General features: G+C 40.9%; 1 protein-coding gene across 9 annotated transcripts in view; it reads left to right on the top strand.

The window, feature by feature from the left end:
• The window catches only part of ERC2 (ELKS/RAB6-interacting/CAST family member 2), a 982,890-nt gene that overhangs the window by 544,036 nt on the left and 418,556 nt on the right, over window positions 1-20,298 (top strand). For all 9 annotated transcript variants that reach the window (XR_012922097.1, XR_012922096.1, XM_076008685.1 and 6 more), the window contains one exon: window positions 10,433-10,568. Coding sequence is in view for 7 of the 9 variants with exons in the window: in XM_076008685.1 (XP_075864800.1) it covers window positions 10,433-10,568 (136 nt within the window). In the remaining 2 variants the exon portion in view is untranslated. The remainder of the gene's footprint in view (window positions 1-10,432; window positions 10,569-20,298) is intronic.

Genomic DNA, 20,298 nt, shown 5'->3' with positions numbered 1-20,298 from the left:
TCACGGAGTAAGTTATAGGAGTATTTGCTACAACATGATTATTGGCACAGGTTATAGACCCCAGGATTTGTCAAACTCAGCCCACAGGCCAAATCTGGCCCTGCTGCCTGTTATTGTAAATAAAGTTTTGTTGGAACACAGTCATGAACATTTGTGTACATATTATCTGTGGCTGCTTTTGTACTACCATGACAAGGTAGAGGAAAAGTTGAGTGATTTTGATAGGGGCTGTAGAGCCCACAAAGTCTAAGATTATTTACTATCTGACCTTTTACAAAAAAAAAAAAAAGCTTGCTGACCACTGTTCCAGACTTTGGAAAGTCTTTCTCAGCCCCATAAATGAGAATAGGCCATCAGTTTGCCACAAACTATGTAGATGTTTTTCACCATGTGTTGAATACAAATTAAATTAGGAAAGAGATACCCAGGCCTATGTGTGTGTGTGTTTGGTTTGGCCTCAGCTTCTTAGATTTTCAGTTTAATTTTGAAAATGACCTTTATGGCAATGAGAACTCTTATGTTTTTATCATATTAACACCAGGTAATAATACTCAGTTGATATTTATCATCAGTCAAGATTTCTGTGGTTTTTTTTTTTTTTTTTTTTTTTTTTTTTTTTTACTGGGTACCATTTTATTGATAGTAAACTGAGAATCATTTTATGAGCTTTAACTCTTTTTTTAAAAATAGAAATTCCTGAAAACAAATGTAAGAGAATATTAATTAATGTAAATCCCTAGATACACATTCCTAAGTAGCTTTTAGAGTTCACATAAAGTATATGGCATACAAAAGGGAGCCTGTTTAATATTGGACCAAAGAGAGGGCAGGTTTCAGAATTAAATTCAATCCAGCAGAAATCTGCTGGTGTCAATGGCCTGGGCATTGTGCTAGACCCTTAGTGAAGAGGAGACAAGAAGACAGGTGTGATCACTGTGCAAAGTTCCTACAGCAGAACAAGGGAGACAGGAAAGGATCAGAAGTGTGAGGGGTTGTGGCAGCCACTGGGCGTTTGTAATGGGAAGACCCAACTTTCTCTATAGATGGAGAAGGCGTCCAGGGATATCACTGAAGTGAGAGGTTAATGAGTTACCTGTGAAGGGGTGTGGTAGGGGTGAGGTAAAGAGTTTCTAGAAGAGGAAAATGCTTGTGCAGAGGCCCTGAGGACAGTAGAGCCTGGCATGTCCAAATGGAAGGCCCTTGTGGATAGGGTGAAGAGAATGAGATACAACTCAGGGAGGTAGGAGTTTGGTCTGATAGAAGTCATGGGCAGAAGCATGGATGTTTTCACAGGTGGTGGAAATCCATTAACAAGTTTTTCAGGGGAGGGAGATGGAATCCATCTGTGCACTTTCTTCTGCCCTGCTGAGAGTGGGTTAGATGGACCAGGAGGAGCCAGCATCCTCATGCAGCTTGGAGATGATGGTAGCTTGGGCCAGAGAGGTTGTGGTTAAGAGTCATTCCTTCACTCTGGTGAATGACACCCTAGGGATGGACTCTGTCCTGGCAGTACTGTCTGTCTGGTGGTGGGATGCCCCATGAGCAATTCAAAATGCAAATACACATAAGGTCGCAAGTTGTTCTAAGGGCCATGAGGCAAGTGCACAGGGTGCAGGTGCAGAGATTTTCAGTGAGGAGAGAAGGCGTCCTTGGATTTGGTGCTCAGCAAAGGGCCCCCTGAGAGGTCGTTCTTTAGCTGAGACCCCAGGGTGGAGGGCAGCTCTGGGAGGAATGGTGGCTTTGGAGAGGAGTCCCAGACGGAGAACACAGTCTGTGCCTATGCCCCGGTGGGAAGGAGTTGGTATATGCTCTAGGAACTGAAAGGCTGGATTATGGGGCTAGAAGTGAGAATGGGATGGAATGAGACTGTCTGGTGCAAGTCCACAGATCTGTGATTTTGCTCTTTGGGAAGTAGAAAGCTGTTGGAGGATTGTATGCCAAGAAGTGCATGATCTGACTTGTTTTGAAAGACTTGCTCTTGCTGCAGAGTAGATAATGGATTAAAAGGGAAGCGAGAGTAGAAGCAGGGAGACTGGGGAGGAGAGAGCATCGTGGTCCAGGAAGGGAATGGCAGTGGCTGGAGCTATTGTGGCAGCAGGAGTGATGGGGAAGAAAGGTCTGCGCTCCCTGTTGCCCTGTCTGTACTCCTGCACTGTGGGCTCCGGGCAGGGCACCGAGGCACTGGGGCATATGTGGAGCCACATGCACTGAAGCAGGGGATACCTGCTGGGCAGGCACAGATGGCAGGGGACCCCTGCTTTGGGCACTCCTGGAAGTGGATCCACCACCAGCTTCAACCACATGGGCTTAGAAGCCTGAGCATGTAGTGCAGTCTACAGAGAGAGGGGGTGTCAATGAGACAACACATTTCGTTCTTGACAATGAGAAAAGTAACTGTCCCAGGGCTACCATTCTCAGACCTGCATGACCACCCTATGCTCTCTGAGTCACCAGACCCAGATAGGAGGCCAAGTGATAAGAAATTTATTTGGTAAATAGTAAATCAGAGCCAGGCTTGTTAGTTAATCACCTGACCCCTACAACTGTGTGTGGTCTGCTTGCTAGGAAGAGCATCTTACTATTAATATTAGATGCCTGTAGATTGAACATTGAGCCCTGAGGAGGGTGAGAAATAGGCCTTGCCTTTTCCCTTCGAGTTTTCTGTGGGCTCAGACCAGTCCTACCAAGTCCATCTGGAGGGGCAAGGAGGCATTAGCCATCACCCCACTTTCTCTGCTTTCCATCCTGGGGTTTTCCTGAGTAGGTTCCCACTACTTCTAGCTTCAGTTCTTAATCACTGGTTTCCATTCGCATTTGAGGTATATGCAATTGATATTTGGGGGAGAGGGTTCTTCAGGGTCAGAATGAGGGAGAACATTTGGATGAAGTCAGCCTTTCAGAACCTCTCCTCGGAGTGAAATATCCACAAGGAAAATAAACTTCTTTTGCTAATTGTGACCTTATGCAGTGTAACCTAAAATTGTTCCCAAGGTCTTCCTGGCTTGGGTGGGAAGGTCAAAGGTGAAGGTGGGAGAGTGGATATGTGCTCTAGAGGAGGGTTTGGGGCAGGAGAAGCAGCCTGATGTTTATAAAGCACTCACTGTGGGCTTGGAACTGTTTAAGAGGATTAGGTTTATTAAATCATTTAATGCCCCCATCCCCAGTAATATAACTTGGCCAGTGTCGTGGCCCGTTTACAGGACAGAGGATGAACATAGAACACAAAACATAAATGCAAACTACAAAGAAAAATGCAGACACACATACAGATGGTTGACTCGAGTAATAATACACTGGGTCCGTTTTATTTTTATACTCTAAAAAATTAAAGTTGGTTCCTTGTACGTAACCACCCAGGCATTGCAGCAATGGCCATAAATTACAGAATACGTAGCCTTAGGGAAGCAGATATCCTCTGGTTCAAAGTTTCCAGGTGATTGCTCTAGGCGCTAGGCATAGATCATGGACCGAGATTAGCAAGGATGGGCAAGGCAAGTCACAGGGGGCATTTCTCATCCCCAGCTTCTTTTAGGGTGACCCCCTAAGATCTTCGGCTGAACCCCGGCGGCTGTGCCTGGCTTAGGTTGCCCCTCCCTTGAGGGGTCTTACCCATCATTGACTAACCAGCCATCTTATGGGGTGTACTCAGCAATCACAGGAACAATGTGTTTATCGTGTGGCCTCCAGACCCCCAGTGCCATGGGGTAGCTCTTGCTTACTTGCAACTCAGGTCCTTTGTTATGCCTCTAGGCAACACCTTGTTTTTGTTATGCCTCAAGGCAACAGGGGCCTTGTCCGGAACATATTACTTTTAAATGCTCTGGGCAGAGCATGTACATTGCTAAATTTAATTCTTAAACTAGGAAGATATATGTCAGTCCCCTACAGCCAGGGTCACAGACTTGGTAAAGGGTAAAGCCGTAATGAGGATGCAGCCAATCTGGCAATAAAGTCCTTGGTCTTGAGCACCTTACTGTATTGTCCTTCAACCCCCTTGGTCTCAAAATGATTGAATCATTTTATCAGACTGAGCGATGAATAGCCTGATAGGGTCGTCTCCTCCAGGGAAGGTTTTGCTGGTGGGGCCTGGTGCTGCAAGGTGCCCACAGTATTGCACAAGGCTACAATGCTCTTTGCCTCCGGGAAGCTCCACTTCTCAAGTTTTCAAATCTGAACGCTCCCTTCCCTTTAACCCTTTAGCGCTTTCTTTCTTTAGCTTTCTTATTAGGTGCTGGGTGTATCCTGCTGGCCTGGTGAGTGATAAAATGATGTCTTTTTAAAGGTGTGTTGCCATTATGTGCTTTAACCGAAGGTGGCCTTGTCTCTGGGTTCTTGTGTGGCCCCCAGCACCACAGAGGAAGCAGAAGACAGGATGGTGGTCACCTCCAGCAAGCAAGTACTGTCAGTAGGGAGGGCAGGAGGACTAAAACAGGGAGAGAAGCCAAGACTGAAGGCTTGGGGAAATAGGCTTGGGCATCCCAGTGAAGGGTTTACACAAAGACTTCAGCAACAAACCATCATCAAAGCTAGTGGCCAAACAGTCAAGCTGCTCTTGAGAGGCTGCCACAAGATGCAAAGTCCAAGAGATTTGGCTCTAGAGCTAACTCCCCAGACCTTGGCTCTTTGCTGGAAAGAGAGCTGGATTCAAGTAGCCACAAGAGATCCTTTCTCTTCCAGGAAGGGACATCACACTCATGACATTTAGCACACTTATATTTGCTATAAAAATATCTTTCCAGTATTTATGGTAGCTTTCTGAAATTTATAGCTTTGCTGAAGTACTGAATGGTATTTACAAGCAACAAAAAATGGAATCATCTCAGCATTTAAAAGTAAAAGCTTCTATTATTGGAAATTCTGCATGCAATATGCATTGTGAGCTTCCCTTGTGTGTGTGTGGCCCATCTACTTGGGCAGTCGTCTTGAGATCCAAGCTTACTTCCTCATGCTTGTCGTGATCTCCCTGCAATGCTTCCATAAGGATAACCTACCAGAAATGTAACTCTTACTGTTATTAAGGAAAGCACAAGTTGAAGCTAAATGTGTGACAATAAGCATTTAATAATGCATTCCAAAATTTGTTTTTTGAGTATTTGAAATGCCTGCTGTTCTGGTATGGGAGAAGCCAAAATAATATGTGTGCAGAATGTTGCACAAAACATGATCACATTCGTATTGTGAGCTAAGAGTGAAACAGTGAACATGCTGTGGTCTGCTCTGAACATTTTACCGGTACTAACTCTAACTCGTCAACCCTTCACAATAACCCTATGACTTAGATTCAGTTGTTATTCCCATTTTATATGTGAAGAAGCTGAGGCACAGAGAGGTTAATAAACTTGCCCATGGTCACATAATTAGAAATGGCAGACTTGTGATGGCAGCCCAGGCAGTCTGGCCCCAAAGTTTATGCTGTCAGCCACCGTGCTGCAGCCGCTCCTGGGGGATACATATGGGCAGAAACGGTGTTCCATGAGATGGTGCCGTTTTGTAGTCGCAGTTAGACATACATCTGCCTAATCTATCCAAGAGAAATGAAAGCATATGCTCACAAAAAGGCTCATATGAGAATGTTCATTGCAGCTTTATTCTTAACAGTAACAACACAAAAAAAGTGAAACAGCCCAAATATCCATTAACAACATAACAGCTAATCAAACTGTAGTATTAATATATTCATATAATGAAATACTACCCAGCAATAGAAAGGAATGAACTGATATACACACAAGATGTGTGAATCTTATCCCCTTATGCTGAGTGAAAGAGGTCAGACACAAAAGGATATATGCTGTATGATTCCATGTATATGAAAGTCAAGAACAGGCGAAACAAAAACATATAGATAAAAGTTAGAATAGTGATTACTTCTGGGCAGGGGAGGGACATGAGGCTGCATGATGGCAATGTTCTATATATATATTTTTCTTTTTTTTCATGTCATTGGCAATGCTATATATTTTGCTTGGTCAAAAATATTTGACTTGTGCACTTATTTGTGCATCTATATGTATTTATACCCTATTTACACACACACACACACACACACACACACACACACAAATGCCATATATTTTGCTTGGTCAAAAATCTTTGACTTGTGCACTTATCTATGCATCCAAATGTATTTATACCCTATTTACACACACACACACACACACAAATGCATACAGTAAAAATTGAAATTCTCCTTCTTACCAAATTCCAGTCTTTTCCTTATTGGTAACCATTGTTTATAGACCAGTGTTGGTGTTGGGTTTCCAGGAGTTTCCATTGACCTGCATTTGTGTAAATATTCACCCAAATAGGCTTTCATATTTTAACTTAAGTAAGATTAGACTATATTATTCTGCTACCTGCTTTCTTTTTCAATTAACAATGTATCTTGAAGGTTTTTCCATATCCATACTTCATTTTTTCTTAATCTTTTTAGCTAGCCTGATTCTATACTATGAATATACTTTATTTCTTCAGTCAGTTTCCTTCTGGTGGGCAGTTAGGTAATTTTCAAATTTTCACTTTTACAGTTGTAATGAAAATGTTTGTACATATGTATTTGTGCATGTGTGCAAGCATTTTTGTAGACTACTTTCCTTAAGGAAGGGTTTACTTGGGCAAAAGATATGTGCACTTTGGTGGAAACTGCCAAGTTGATTTCCAAAAATGCTTTTCTTAATTACACTTCTCCGTAGCATATATGAGAGAACTGGATCCCTGCATCCTCTCAACAATGGATATTGTCAGTCTTTTAAGTTTCTGTCTGAGAGCAGATGGTTAAAAAAAAAAAAAGGCATCTTTTTATTTCTATTGAGATTTTAAAAGAAGAGAAATTTTGGTTTTCTCTCTCTTTTTTTTTTTTTGCAAATGTACACATGTCCTTGGAGCAGCACATGTGTCTCTTGTCCTGTGCTCCTTCCCCTGTGATTCTGAGGGCCTCAAAGGCTGGCACGTTCTCACCAGCAAGTTTGAGGATATGTTCTAGTTTTAATTTGACAGACTATTCTAATAAAAACAGGATTCTGTTCTCTCTGACATTCATATTTAATATGGCTGCCATTGTTGACCTTGACACCTGCTGGAAATTTTTAATTTAATCCAGATTCCTTAATGATGGCTGAATTTTGAAAGTGATGTGACTCACTTTCTGAAGCTGTTACAAACTAGTCAATTTAAGTTGAACATTGAAAACTGACCTTACCACCATATTTTCCAAATACCCTTCCTCTCATAATTTTTTTCTTCTTAAAATTTGCCTCTTGGATATATTTAATACTGTTTTCTTGGAGAAAAAAATTCACTCCAAAGAAACTTTTTTCCTGAACATGGATCAGGTCAGTATCTGGCAGAGCCATGAAACTGCCCAATTTGCCAAGTGGGTGGGAGTTTGGAGAAGAGGGACACTTTCTTCTGGGGCAGGATAGCAAGGAGATGTTGCAATCTGTATCCTCAAGGGCCCTGTATTCCAGATTGTGGAGACAACTGAGAGCCTCCTGGTTTATTCAATGTGGGTATACTTCTGCAGGTGAGCGGGAAAGATGTGGAGACTGGTAGGTCACTTACAGATTTTATTCTTGGAAATGCTGAAGTTGTTAACTAGCAAAAATCACTGTGGTCATTTTTTCACTGAGCATCTGTGGGGGCACTTTCTCTTCTCCAAGGGATCTAGTGTTTTTAAATTTCATGACTCCTCTACCTGCCCCTCATAAATTGCCATTTTACCCTGTGCTTCAGGTAGCCTTAGGGCTTCCCTGACGGACACCTGAGAGACGGGTTGTCTAGTAGCTGAGGCTCTGCTCACCTGTTTCCTACCCCACTTTGCCTCTTGTCTACCTCTGCCATAGCAATTCTGTTTTTCCTCTTTGACTTTCTTGTAAGCTTTTATTAGAAGAAAAGCTTTGACTGCTAGAAACATCTTTGAAAACCGTGGCAGTACTACAGGGGAGTGTGCATACTTTATCTGTACCTATTGATGGTCTTGTGTACAAAGACAGTATGATCAGTCTCATCACCCTGCTCTCAGTCAATCTAATTGGACCAAACCCTAAGCAGTGCCATCCACAGCCCATTTCTCTGTTTCAACGACTAGTGCCTTAAATAAGGGAGTGTTTGAAGGAAGGGTTGGAGAAGGCTGGAGACAGGCTTCCCTCACAGTGCCAGAACTTCAGGTCCTCATTTTTCTTAGCAACTGATGCTTAACTGGGTTTGGACACATGGGTTTGGCATTCAATCCAAAAGAAAAAACACTGAAGTATCCTTGAAAGTAAGGTATGTCTGTTCAGACTGCTCCGAGAACTTTGTGGGAGTTCTTTCAGTATGCAAATGATGTTTGTAATAATAATACATTTTATTTATCAGTGGTACTTGGTGAGAGGGGGAACATTTAGCAGTTGGTCTTATTTAATGGTATGCTTTCAAGTAATAAATGTATTTGTTTATAAAAATGCCCTCTAATTAAACAATCACACTAATCATACTGACCTTTCCATCACATCCTGTTACTGAGTGCTGGCCTTATTTCCTAAGGAATTGGAAAATGTGCTTGCCCCAGGTTAGTATGAGCTTCAGAAATACTATATACTCGTACAATTAGAATGCAAGAGGTCATTCTTAACATCTTTATGGTAACCAAAAGATAATTTTCTAAAAGTAGATTAGCATGGAGGATTGACTTGGTGGTTTCATATGTGTATGTTGATGTATCTATCAGGCAAAAATGGGGAATTATCAGATAAAAATTATGCAATCCAAATGATGACTAAGCAGATGGTTAGTCTAGTTTATCTATATCCTCGTATAAGTGCCACCAAGAATATTTAAATCACTGCTTCAGTTGGTACCGTAAATAGTCATAAGAAGCCGACGTGCTCAGAATATTTTTCTTTTTCAGAAGTGGAATCTCATTATTTGACCAAGCTGGACTCAAACTCTTGGGTTCAAGTGATCCTCATGGCCCAGCCTCCTTAATAGCTGGGGCAACAGGCATGAAATATTTTTATTAGAAGGATTCCTAATATCATTTGACTAAATAAACAATTCTCTTGAACTTCATTTTCTTGGTGTGGGAGAGAGTAGGGGAGTATACAGTTTTATGAGGACTAGAAATGAGAGTTTCTTATGGAGAGCAGTTTTCATTTGATTTTAAAATGTTTTAATTTGACATGTTTGTGTTTATTATCTAGTTCTGTTTATATTTTCAAAAGAGCAGTGATTCTCAATACGCCTGTTTTGGGAGTCAGGGCTCAGTAAGGGCTGATGTAGCAATGTTGGGGAGAGGGGTGCGGGATAGAAGGATTAGAAAGGACCCCAGATGATTCTGTCCCTCAGCTGTCCTCCTTTGGTCACTGCTCCTAGCCCTCTGTACTGCCCTCCCACCTCCTCATGCGTTGGATTAGATTTATAACAGCTGCCGTGGACATGGTTGCCTAAATCTGTGGAATGTTTTGCTAAACGCTGCTGGTGAAATAGTCCACATTAAGCTTGTAACTCCTGTTTTTTATTTTTTTCTAACCCGTTCTTTATCCTTAGTCTTTTACTCACTTGATCACTTTATGATTTTGCACTTTGACATTCTATAGATTCATTAAGAACTTTTGCTCCAAGCCCCAGAGCTTTGTTTAACTTTATGATTAGCCAAACTGTTAATTCTGTTTGAGCTAAGTGATGACAATGTATTTGATTGGAGCCTTGTAATTGTTATTTTAAAATCAAAGTAATGGATTATGATCTCAGAATAAGAACATGATCCCAAAGAATAATAATAATTAGAACAGCAACCACTTAGGAGAAAATAAATGCCCCATGATGGTCCACCGGCCCTGCATGCCTGGGCCCCTTACCTGTACAGTCCCATCCCCTCCTCTGCTCCCTCCTCCACCTGGGCCAGCCTCACTGCCGCTTTCCAGTTCCTTCTTTCCTACCTCGGAAGTTGCATGTGTTTTCTCTACCTGAGGAGCTCCTCCACTGGCATTTCTCTTGGTTGGCTCTTTGTACTCTCAACCATAGTCTCGCTTCCTTAGGGAGGCCTTTCCTGGCCACAGTGTCTGAAGTCATCTCCTTCTGCTCCACCGCCTGTTCACACGTGAGCATCATCACCTCTCACGGCGAGGTATTAACATTTGTTTCCTTCAAAGTGAGGAAGCCTAAGCTGGGTCTCCTTGGTGCTTGTCCATCTTGCCCACTGGACTCTAAACTCCATGAGGGTGAAGACTATACCTGTCTCATCCACCACTACAGCTCTGGTGCCATCCTGGCAGCTGGCATTAAGTGGGTGCTCAGGAAATATTTGTGTTTGAATGAATGGAATATTCTGGGGTGTCAACTATTTCCTGAGCCCTTATCTAGATATTCTGTGCTTAGTATTTCTGAAGTCTATTGTTATAAGATATGATCTTCCAGTGATTGAATTTAACCCAGTTGTGCTGACTTTTCTCAGGCATATGAAGGATCAGAATAAGAAGGTTGCCAACCTCAAGCACAATCAACAGTTGGAAAAGAAGAAGAACGCTCAGTTACTGGAAGAAGTCCGCAGGCGAGAAGATAGCATGGCTGACAACTCTCAGCATTTGCAGGTGAGTGCATGCTTTTCCTCTTAATCCATAAATAATTGGAGGCTGACTATCTCAGGAAGGTAGTCATTCATGCAGGAAAATATGCGCAGAAATGGTGGGCTTGCCTGAGTCTAGTGCTAACTATGTACTCCCAGGGAGCCTCATAGGTCTTTCCGAATGTCATTTTCAATATGATGCCCAAGGAAAGCTGATTACAGTGGAGCCTAGAAATGTGGCACAGAATCTCCTGGTTCCTGGATTTCACTTTCAAAGGTAAGGGCTGCATTCATAGAGTTGGCAAGAAGCTTAAAACATAGAAATGTCTTCCCTTTCCATTTATATGTAAGTTGGTTTGGGGTTAGTAGAAGGGAAATGTATGTGTATTATCACAGAAGGTATTTGGAAAAGGATACATCCCAGACAGTTTACAAAACTGATTTTGTTTTGTTCAAGAATCTGAGGCTCTGAGACAGATCATTATTCTGTCTTCTCTGTGAACATAGTTATCTCTCCATGGACAGCTCTATCTCAGAAACCAACTGACCGACTGAAAACACCAGTTTTTCCTCATTAACTATCCTTATTTTTGGTCAAGGAACTCTCCCCATATGCTCAATAAAACATTCAAGCTAGAACAGGGCATTTGCTTTGAAGTTCCTTTATTTATTCCAGGGTGCCTTTAAACAGAGCAGTTCAAGTTGGCTGGAGTTCATGTTACATTTTGCTTATTAATTAGTGTCTTTCTCCGGTTATATATTAGGTTTCCTCCTTGGAGATAGAAGAAGTTAGATAATTTCAATATGTACTCATAGTTCATCTTTTTAATTGGCCAAAAGAGAAATAAATGATTATTCCAGAGTAGGAAATATAAGGAAATACCTTGCATAGGACATGGCACATGGGAGTTACTTAGTCAATATTAGTTTCTTTTTTTTCTCTATGTCCCGGACATGCCTTCTGGTACCACTCAAGCCCTCCTTATGTTGATGCTCGACTTACAGTATTGACTGAGTAGCAGAATACTAGGGTTGGGTCCCCTGTTAAGTTGTGTGGGAACCTTAGCATGGACTGGTAACTTATTGAGTCCACAGCTTCCTCAGTGCTCTTGGAAAATCATGTCCCAGGGTTTTGGGTCTTAAGTTTTCCCATCTGTCATAGAAGATGTTATATTGGAACCAAAAGACTAAGATAATAATAAGTAAAATTTGCAGAAAATTTCACTGTCTTGCCAGACATAGATTCTCATTTATTTCTTATACCAATGTTGGTAATTTTACATATGGTGAAACTAGAGTCTCAGAAAAGTTATGCAGTGATACCCTAGTAGAGGGTGGAGGTAGACCTGACTCTAGGTCACCCTACCTTCAAGAAAGGTAGGAAGAGGAACTAATGCAGAGGAACAATGACAGTGGTAGGTATCATTTATTGAATGTTTCAATATGCTGGGCACTGTGCTATATGTTTTTTTTTGTTGTTGAGATGGGGGTCTCATTACATTGTCCAGGCTGATCTGGACCTCCTGGGCTCAAGTGTTCCTCCTGCCTCAGTCTCCAGCATAGCTGGGACCACAGGCATGTGCCACCATGCCCGGCTTGTGCAATATACTTTAAAGTAGCTGTTATTTCACTTAACTCTTATCTCAACTAGGTTAGTTAAGACTCTTAAGTATAAGTGACAGGAACATACTTAATCTGAACCAAGAAAGAGAGGAAATCAGTTGGCTAACTTAACTGAAAAGGCCAGGGGTGGACTTCCTACCTGACTGGACTGAGACATTCCAACCATGGCATCAGGAATCTGTTTCCAGCCTCCTGCAGAGATGCTTTGCTCTTTGTGGCCTCGATTCCCAGGCAGCCTGTGCACAGTGGATGGCCACCAGCAGCCAGACCCCAGGGTTGGGGGTGGGGAGAAGAGTGGCTCTTATTTAGTAGTTCTAGCAAAAGTTCAAGGGCAGAATGTATAAATTGGCCAGGCCACAGTTAGGTTATATGATTACTTGGAGCCTAGGGAAAAGGGACCAGCTTCACCCAAATCCAATGTGCTAAGAGTGAGGATAGGTGACTTCCCACAAGAATGAAATGAGTTCTGTTCTTGGCAGGGGTTTTGAGCAGATAAAACTATAGAGATCCACTACACCCATCATATGGGGTCTGTTAACTATTATTATCCCATTCGCTATATGAGAAAAAGGCTCTGAGAGATAGAATAACTTGCCCAATAGTGGCAGAGCCAAGACTTAAACCTAGATCTAAGAGTTCTAGAGAATCAGAAAGGCAAGAACACTGTGGGGTGGCAGAGAGTCTTGGTGGATCTGGTGGCATTTGAGCTGAATGACTTTGACATGGGAGAGACAGAGTATTAGGGAAGGCCCTCCGTGTACCAGAACTGTCAGAAAAGGACAGAGGTTGGATAGAGCAAGGTTCAGTCAGGGCACAAAACATTAAGGCCAGTTGATTGTGGTGGCAGTTTTCAGTGAGGTAAGTGTTGCTGTTATATTTCTGTAAGGGACTCAAGAGCTAGAATGCCTGGGTTTCATTCTAAGCTTCAAAATTCACTGAGTGTCCATGGGAAGACTACGTAACCTCCTTGAGTCTCAGTTCCTCATCTGTAAAACGGGAATGATAATTACATCTGCTCCAGAGTTGTTGTGAGGGTTAAAGAGTCAATGCATCAAAGAATTTAGAATTTTACCTGGCACGGACCATGCTCAAAATAAGTGTTAATGATTAACTGTTATTATAATAACAAGGCAAAAGTAAAAGAAACATTTTTAAAAAGAGTTGTCTATTATGTGCACAGATATTTATATGATTCTACTCTGATATACATTGAACATCAAAGTTTTTGTCTTTTCTATATATAGTGATTTCTTCTTTTCTAAGGACACATCCAGTTACGGAAATTAATGTCTTGTTTTGGCCCATGAACTTTTGTATAGCAATATTTTCATAAGGGCCTTGATAACTACCTCATAGACCTTTTCATAAAAGATAGTATGGTCTGGAATTGCTGAGTTGCATTCTTGACCACCCCAAATAAAGGATAGCATTTGAAATGCAATAAAAAAGTAATCACGATTAATTTTGATGAAAACGTCTCTGGTTAAGGTTAATAGAGAGTGAACCTCCCACTTTCCTGGATTGTTAAGCAGATGTGCTTGGATGTATGTAGGAATTACTGCTTTTTGAAAATAGCACTCTCTGGAGGCATTTGATTTTTTAATATTGATGTTGTTTTAAACCTTTCTGTTAGTCTGTTCAACCCTTTAAGTGTCAGTCAGCTGGGATTGGTTGGTTAGTTGGTTGGTTGGTTGGTTGGTTGGTTTGTGGTTGTGGGATTGACACCTGCTAAATTTGGTTTATTCTACATAAGTGCTTGGTAATGATTAGATACCATGGCTGCATGATTTCAACCAACCAATTAGCTGTTACATCCAGAGAAATATCAGATAGAGTACTGCCTGCAACAATAATAGCTGTTGGGTCAGGCTTCAAAGGACAGCTTGAAGAGATTCAACTAATTGGTATGAAAATCAGAGAAAGTGTTGAATGAAGATTGAGTAAACGTGTTATTTATTGTTCAAACCAGGATACAGGGCCAATGGGCAAAACCTGGGCCAGCTCAGTCAAACCTAGACGTACAGTCATGGCATGAAACATCTCACACGTTAGACCTGCTTTACTTCTTGAGTTTATAGTTTTATGACAGCAATTGCAAACTCAAATGTTTTCAGGGTCTAGGCTATTAAATTAAGAAGCAGGTTGTATGTAAGAAGAATGATGATGTCTGTTTCTTTCAGCTTGCCTTTTATTTTTTATTTTTGGTAGAGATATATTAGTTAGCAATTGCCATAGTAATGCTGCATAACAGATCACCCCAGCACTCAGTGGCAATGCCACTGATTAGAAGGATCTGTTCTGTAAACTTTGGATTCAGTCAAAAGGCCACACTCAAGGATCCAGAAGGCCTCATGTGGCCCCAAGGCTGCAGGTTCCCCACCTCTTTATTCTCACAGATTTTCAGGTTGACTGACTGGCTCCACAGCTCTAGGGTGGGCTTGGATAACACTTCTGCCACTCACTACCCGTCTGGGGTATGGCTAGGGTCACTCTGTTGCAAGTGTTCATTCTGAGCTCAGGCGGAAGAGGCATCAGCAGCCCAGGGAAAGCTCTTCTGATGACAGTCACTGGGGCACAAGAGGATAAACAAAAACAGTCAAGGTTTCATAAGGCCTCCTCTCGAACTGACACTGTGATTTCTTCCTTAAGCCAACGCAAGGCATATGGCTGAGTCAAGGATTGGAAACATACACTTTACTCATGAAGAGAACATTGTCAGGGGGCAGATATAAGGAGAGGTGAAGAATTGAGGCTGATCACTCAATCTATCAAAAGACACAGGGTTTGGGGAAATATTTCCCCATAAGCATAAGCATAATGAAAATTTTCGGCTGTGGTTGGCTTAGTGCATAGATATAATTGAGAGTGGTGGGGGCTGTAGGGACTCAGGAGCCCCTGCATCATCTAACAGAGCAGGGCCACTGAGCTCTAGCTGAGCATTGCTATCAAGATGGGCCTAGGGTTGTGGGACCTTCAGATTGTCTAAGATAAGTCATAAAATATGAATTTTTATGTGAAATCTGTGAGTTTTAGAAAGTTGGTTCAATTTTTAAATACTCTGTGGATCTGCACATGAATTGTCCATTGGTTTGTGGCCTCTATTGTGTAGCCTGGCACTCTGATCTTGCTGGGTTTTCATGGTGTAAATAAAGGAGCTAAGAATATGCTCTGTTTAGCTCAACTTGACCCATGGAAAGGAGGTGGCAGTGTAATATTTGTCCTGAGTCCTCTTTTTGTTTAAAAATACCTTGCATTACTGTTTTTTAGAGGGGATTGTCCACAATCTATAGGAATAGGGAGTGTTCTTGATTTAACTTCTTAAATAGTTTTTTTGAACGTTGACAAGGGGAATAGGAAGGGAAAGATAAAGAGCTATGGAGTATTTTATAATTGAGTAATATTCTATTGTATACGTATACCATATTTTATTAGTCCACTCATGGATTGATGGGCACTTGGGTTGACTCCACATCCTTGCAATAGTGAACTGTGCTGCCATAAACATTGAGTACAGATGTCTTTATTATAGAATGGCTTTTATTCCTTTGGGTAGATGCCTAATAGTGCTATTGCTGTAACCAAAATGTTTGTACTCCCATAATATCCTGAAATAAAAAACCAAACAAACAAAAAAGAGCTATGGAGTTGAACCAGCCACTGTTCAAATACTGGTCCTACTACCTCAGGGCCTTGAGTAAGGCACAGAATCTCTCTGACCCTTACTTTTTTCATCTGTAAACGGGGATTACAATCTCTACCTCCCTGGGTGGGTAAATATTATAAGATTTGTGAAAGCACCTAGCACAATACCTGACCTATATAAATTTCAGTTACTAGAATTCTCTCCCAGAGAGACTGATAATGGAGCTTTTAATCACAGAAGATAGTCACCTTTGGGGAGTATCGCCCAACAAATCCTTTGCAACAATTTTACACTGATGAGTAATGCAGATATAGAACACACACCAGTCAATGAAAGTTTCCAATAAAGCATTAAAAAGCATTTTGGGTAATAAGGAGAAAAATTAAAACATTTTTCAAGTTAATGTTGAATTGCGTGTGAAATGTGGATGTAAAAGATGGTGATTTTCTTGTTAATTCTATAGAGCTTTTCCCAGGACACAGATCATGAAGCATGATGTTTATGTCTGGCCTTGGGGCTTTGGGCTTCTGTGTGTCCTGTCAGAGCCCACATGGAGATTTTTCAATAAGGTGTGTTTCTGGAGATTCACACTAAATCGTTATTACCAGAATGGGATGCATTTTTTTCCCCAACCTCTAGCTATTTCTTGCTGAGTAAATATGCCAGTTTGAAACCCCAGTGGACATCTTTGTAGATTTTGGCTGCATTTTTCTGTGTAGCTTATCGAGTTAATGAACTAACATTCTAAGACATGCACAAGCCAATATTTTATACTCCTTTTCTGTTGTGTGTCTGCAGAATTCTCCTCAATTTATTGCCTGAAAACTAAAGTCTGTTCTTGTGTGCTTCCGTTTCCAAATTATAGGTTCCCAGGGAACTGTAAAGTTTCTTCTCTGCCCGTGGTTAAACCCAAGTGTGATCAGTTTAAAAAGCAAATGAATGTTCCCATTTATTCATGTCCTTTTAATAGACTTCTTAAAAAAATAAGCTCAAAAGACAATTTTATTTTTCCATTTGTGCAACCTTATACAGCTGTATCTTTTTTCCAAGAGGACTTCCTTTACTTTGCTCCTCCAATTAGAGTTGGAATCAGCTAACAGAGGAAGTGTAACAAACAACATAAACCTCAAAAATGCATAGCTTTCAGCAAAACATATAGTTCATTATGAAGTTCCCAAGGCTGTCTAAGTAGTTTCTTTGCAGAGGGACACATATATCTTAAAAAGCAATTTTTAGGCTTCATATCTACATGTTCATCTCTTCAAGTCACTGAGTTAAGTTTACTTCTTTTACAAATTCCCTGAGCTTAAAATTGTTACTCTAACTGTAATCTATGTTCATGTGTTATGGTACACTTACCTAAGTACTACCATTAGAAGAAACCTGACCAGCAGAATTAAGAGATTCATCATTGTCAAGACACGTTTATTTAGTTCCTAGTTTTTCATGGTTGTTTGGTAGGTTTCATGGTGTAGAGTGATTTAGGGAGGCTCCATTTCAGCCATCGTTTTCAACATATGGAAAGATGAGAAAGGTCATCCTATCATAGGTTTAGAAGAAAATCCACATTTGTTTAGATTTTCATTAGAATTTAATATCATATCTTTTTTTTTTAGCACTGTGAGGTGTTTTTTTTTCTTGGATTATATTTGTCTTTATTCCAACACAGTTATAAGTTGTAAGTATATATTTGTTAATTTTTAAAAAAATTTTATCTTTAAGGTTCTAATACTTGCCTTATCATTTTCTTTTCTTTTTTTTATTTCAGAATATTATGGGGGTACAAATGTTTTAGTTACATGGATTACTTTTGTGCTGCTTGAGTCAAAGTTATAAGTGCGCCCATCACTCCAGTAGTGTCCATTGTACCTGTTAGATATTATTTCACCCATATCCTCCTCCCCCCACCCACCTGCTTGATTTCCATGGAGTTTTACTTCCATCTGTGCATGTGAGTGTTGTTGGTTAGTTCTTATTTTATAGTGAGTACATGTGGTGTTTGTTTTTCCATTCTTGCAATACTTCACTTAGGAGAATGGTCTCCAGTTCCATCCAGATTATTTCAAAGGTATTAATTTATTTCTTTTATGGCAGAGTTGTACTCCATGGTGTGTATGTATATGTGTGTGTGTGTGTGTGTGTGTGTGTGTGTGTGTATAATTGCATTAATTCATTCATGAATTGATGGGCACTTGGGTTGCCTCCACTTATTTGCAATTGTGAATTGTGCTGTAGTAAACATTCTAGTGATGAAAGTGTTTTTTTGATAAAATGACTTTTTTTCCTTTGGATAAATACCCAGTAGTGGGATTGCTGGATCAAATGGTAGGTCTACTTTTAGTTTTTTAAGGAATCTCCATACTTTTTTCCATAGAGGTTGCACTAGTTTGCAGTCCCATCAAGAGCGTATAAGTGTTCCTTTCTCTCTGCCTTCACGGCAGCATCTCTTTTTTTTTTTTTTTTTTTTTTTTTTTTTTGAGACAGAGTCTCGCTTTGTTGTCCAGGCTAGAGTGAGTGCCGTGGCATCAGCCTAGCTCACAGCAACCTCAAACTCCTGGGCTCCAGTGATCCTTCTGCCTCAGCCTCCCGAGTAGCTGGGACTACAGGCATGCGCCACTATGCCCAGCTAATTTTATATATATATATCAGTTGGCCAATTAATTTCTTTCTATTTATAGTAGAGACGGGGTCTCGCTCTTGCTCAGGCTGGTTTCGAACTCCTGACCTTGAGCAATCCGCCCGCCTCGGCCTCCCAAGAGCTAGGATTACAGGCGTGAGCCACAGCGCCCGGCCCAGCATCTCTTTTTTTAGACTTTTTTTTTTTTGAAACAGAGTCTCGCATTGTTGCCCAGGCTAGAGTGAGTGCCGTGGCATCAGCCTAGCTCACAGCAACCTCAAACTCCTGGGCTCAAGCAATCCTGCTGTCTCAGCCTCCAGAGTAGCTGGGACTACAGGCACGCGCCACCATGCCCAGCTCATTTTTTCTCTATATATTAGTTGGCCAATTAATTTCTTTCTACTTTTAGTAGAGATGGCGTCTTGCTTTTGCTCAGGTTGGTTTCGAACTCCTGACCTCGAGCAATCCTCCCACCTCGGCCTCCCAGAGTGCTAGGATTACAGGTGTGAGCCACCGCACCCGGCCAATTTTTTTAGACTTTTTGATAAAAGCCATTCTCACTTGGGTTAGGTGATGTCTCATTGTGGTTTTGATATATATTTCTCTGATGATTAGTGATGTTGATCTTTTTTTCATATGTTTAGTGGCCAATTAGTCTTACCTTCTTTCGAAAAGCTTCTCTGTTCATGTCTTTTACCCACTTTTTGGTGAGGTTATTTGTTTTTTTCTTGCTGATTTGCTTGATTTCTTTGTAACCCTTTATCAGATGTTTGCCATGTGAATATTTTCTCCTATTCTGTAGGTTGTCTGTTTGTTCTGTTGATTTTTTCCTTGGCTGTGCAGAAGCTTTTTAATTTAATCAGGTCCCATTTATTTATTTTTGTTGTTGCTGTGATTGCCTTGGGATCTTCTTCATAAATTATTTGCCTACACCAATATCTAGAAGAGTTTTTCCAACATTCTTGTACAATTCTTATGGTTTCATGTCCTATATTTAAGTCTGTTATCCATCTTGAATTAATTTTTGTGAATGGTGAGAGGTGTGGATCCTGTTTCAGTCTTATACATGTGGCTATCCAGTTTTCCCAGCACATTTATTGAATAGGGATCCTTTTCCCCAGTGTATGTTGTTGTCTGCTTTGTCTAAGATTAGATGGCTGTATATGGATGGCTTTATATCTGGGTTCTCTGTTTTGTTTGTTTTGCAATTTTCTACCTTGAAGGGTAGAGATTAGTGAGTCCCATTAAGTTATGAATAAATCCCATCACATTGGTGATATGTAGACTGAGCCTCATCTAACATTTCCAGGCTCTGTTCACGGTTTCAGATGAAGAGAAATACTTAAATGTTCGTTAGTCTGCAGAGGACATGGAACACTGATGGGTAGGACTGAGGGTCAGTGCAGAAGTGCTTTCTTTCCTTGGGGATTTATTTTGACATTTGTTTTTCTTTCACACTGTAATGCTCCACAAGCCAAAAATGACTTTTGTTGTAGCAGGCTCCTATAGGCAGTCTTGGAAAATCTTATTTGACAATCAGTTTCTGGTAGCCTTGAGTTGAAGTCATTACTCTTTGTAGTAACTCACAGACTGTCAGGGGTGACAAGACATCCTGTGCAATGTATTTAGGAACTAACCATTTGTTAGAAATGTTCCAAGAAACCAAGTGAAATCGTGTAAATAAAACTGTTGTACATGGAGTTTTTCTTCTTTCCTCCCAATAAAGTATGACTTGTTTTTCCAAATATGCAGTGACCTGCATATTTCTTCAGAGAAACGTCTTCTGCTTTTTCCTGTGGATTTGTGACATAATCCTCCACTTCATACAACCCCTCTGTACAAACACAGTATATTTCTATAGAACAGAGAGGT

This window comes from Microcebus murinus, chromosome 1 (assembly GCF_040939455.1).
Source record: "Microcebus murinus isolate Inina chromosome 1, M.murinus_Inina_mat1.0, whole genome shotgun sequence".
Taxonomy (NCBI): domain Eukaryota; kingdom Metazoa; phylum Chordata; class Mammalia; order Primates; family Cheirogaleidae; genus Microcebus; species Microcebus murinus.
This window is presented reverse-complemented; position numbering and strand designations above follow the sequence as displayed.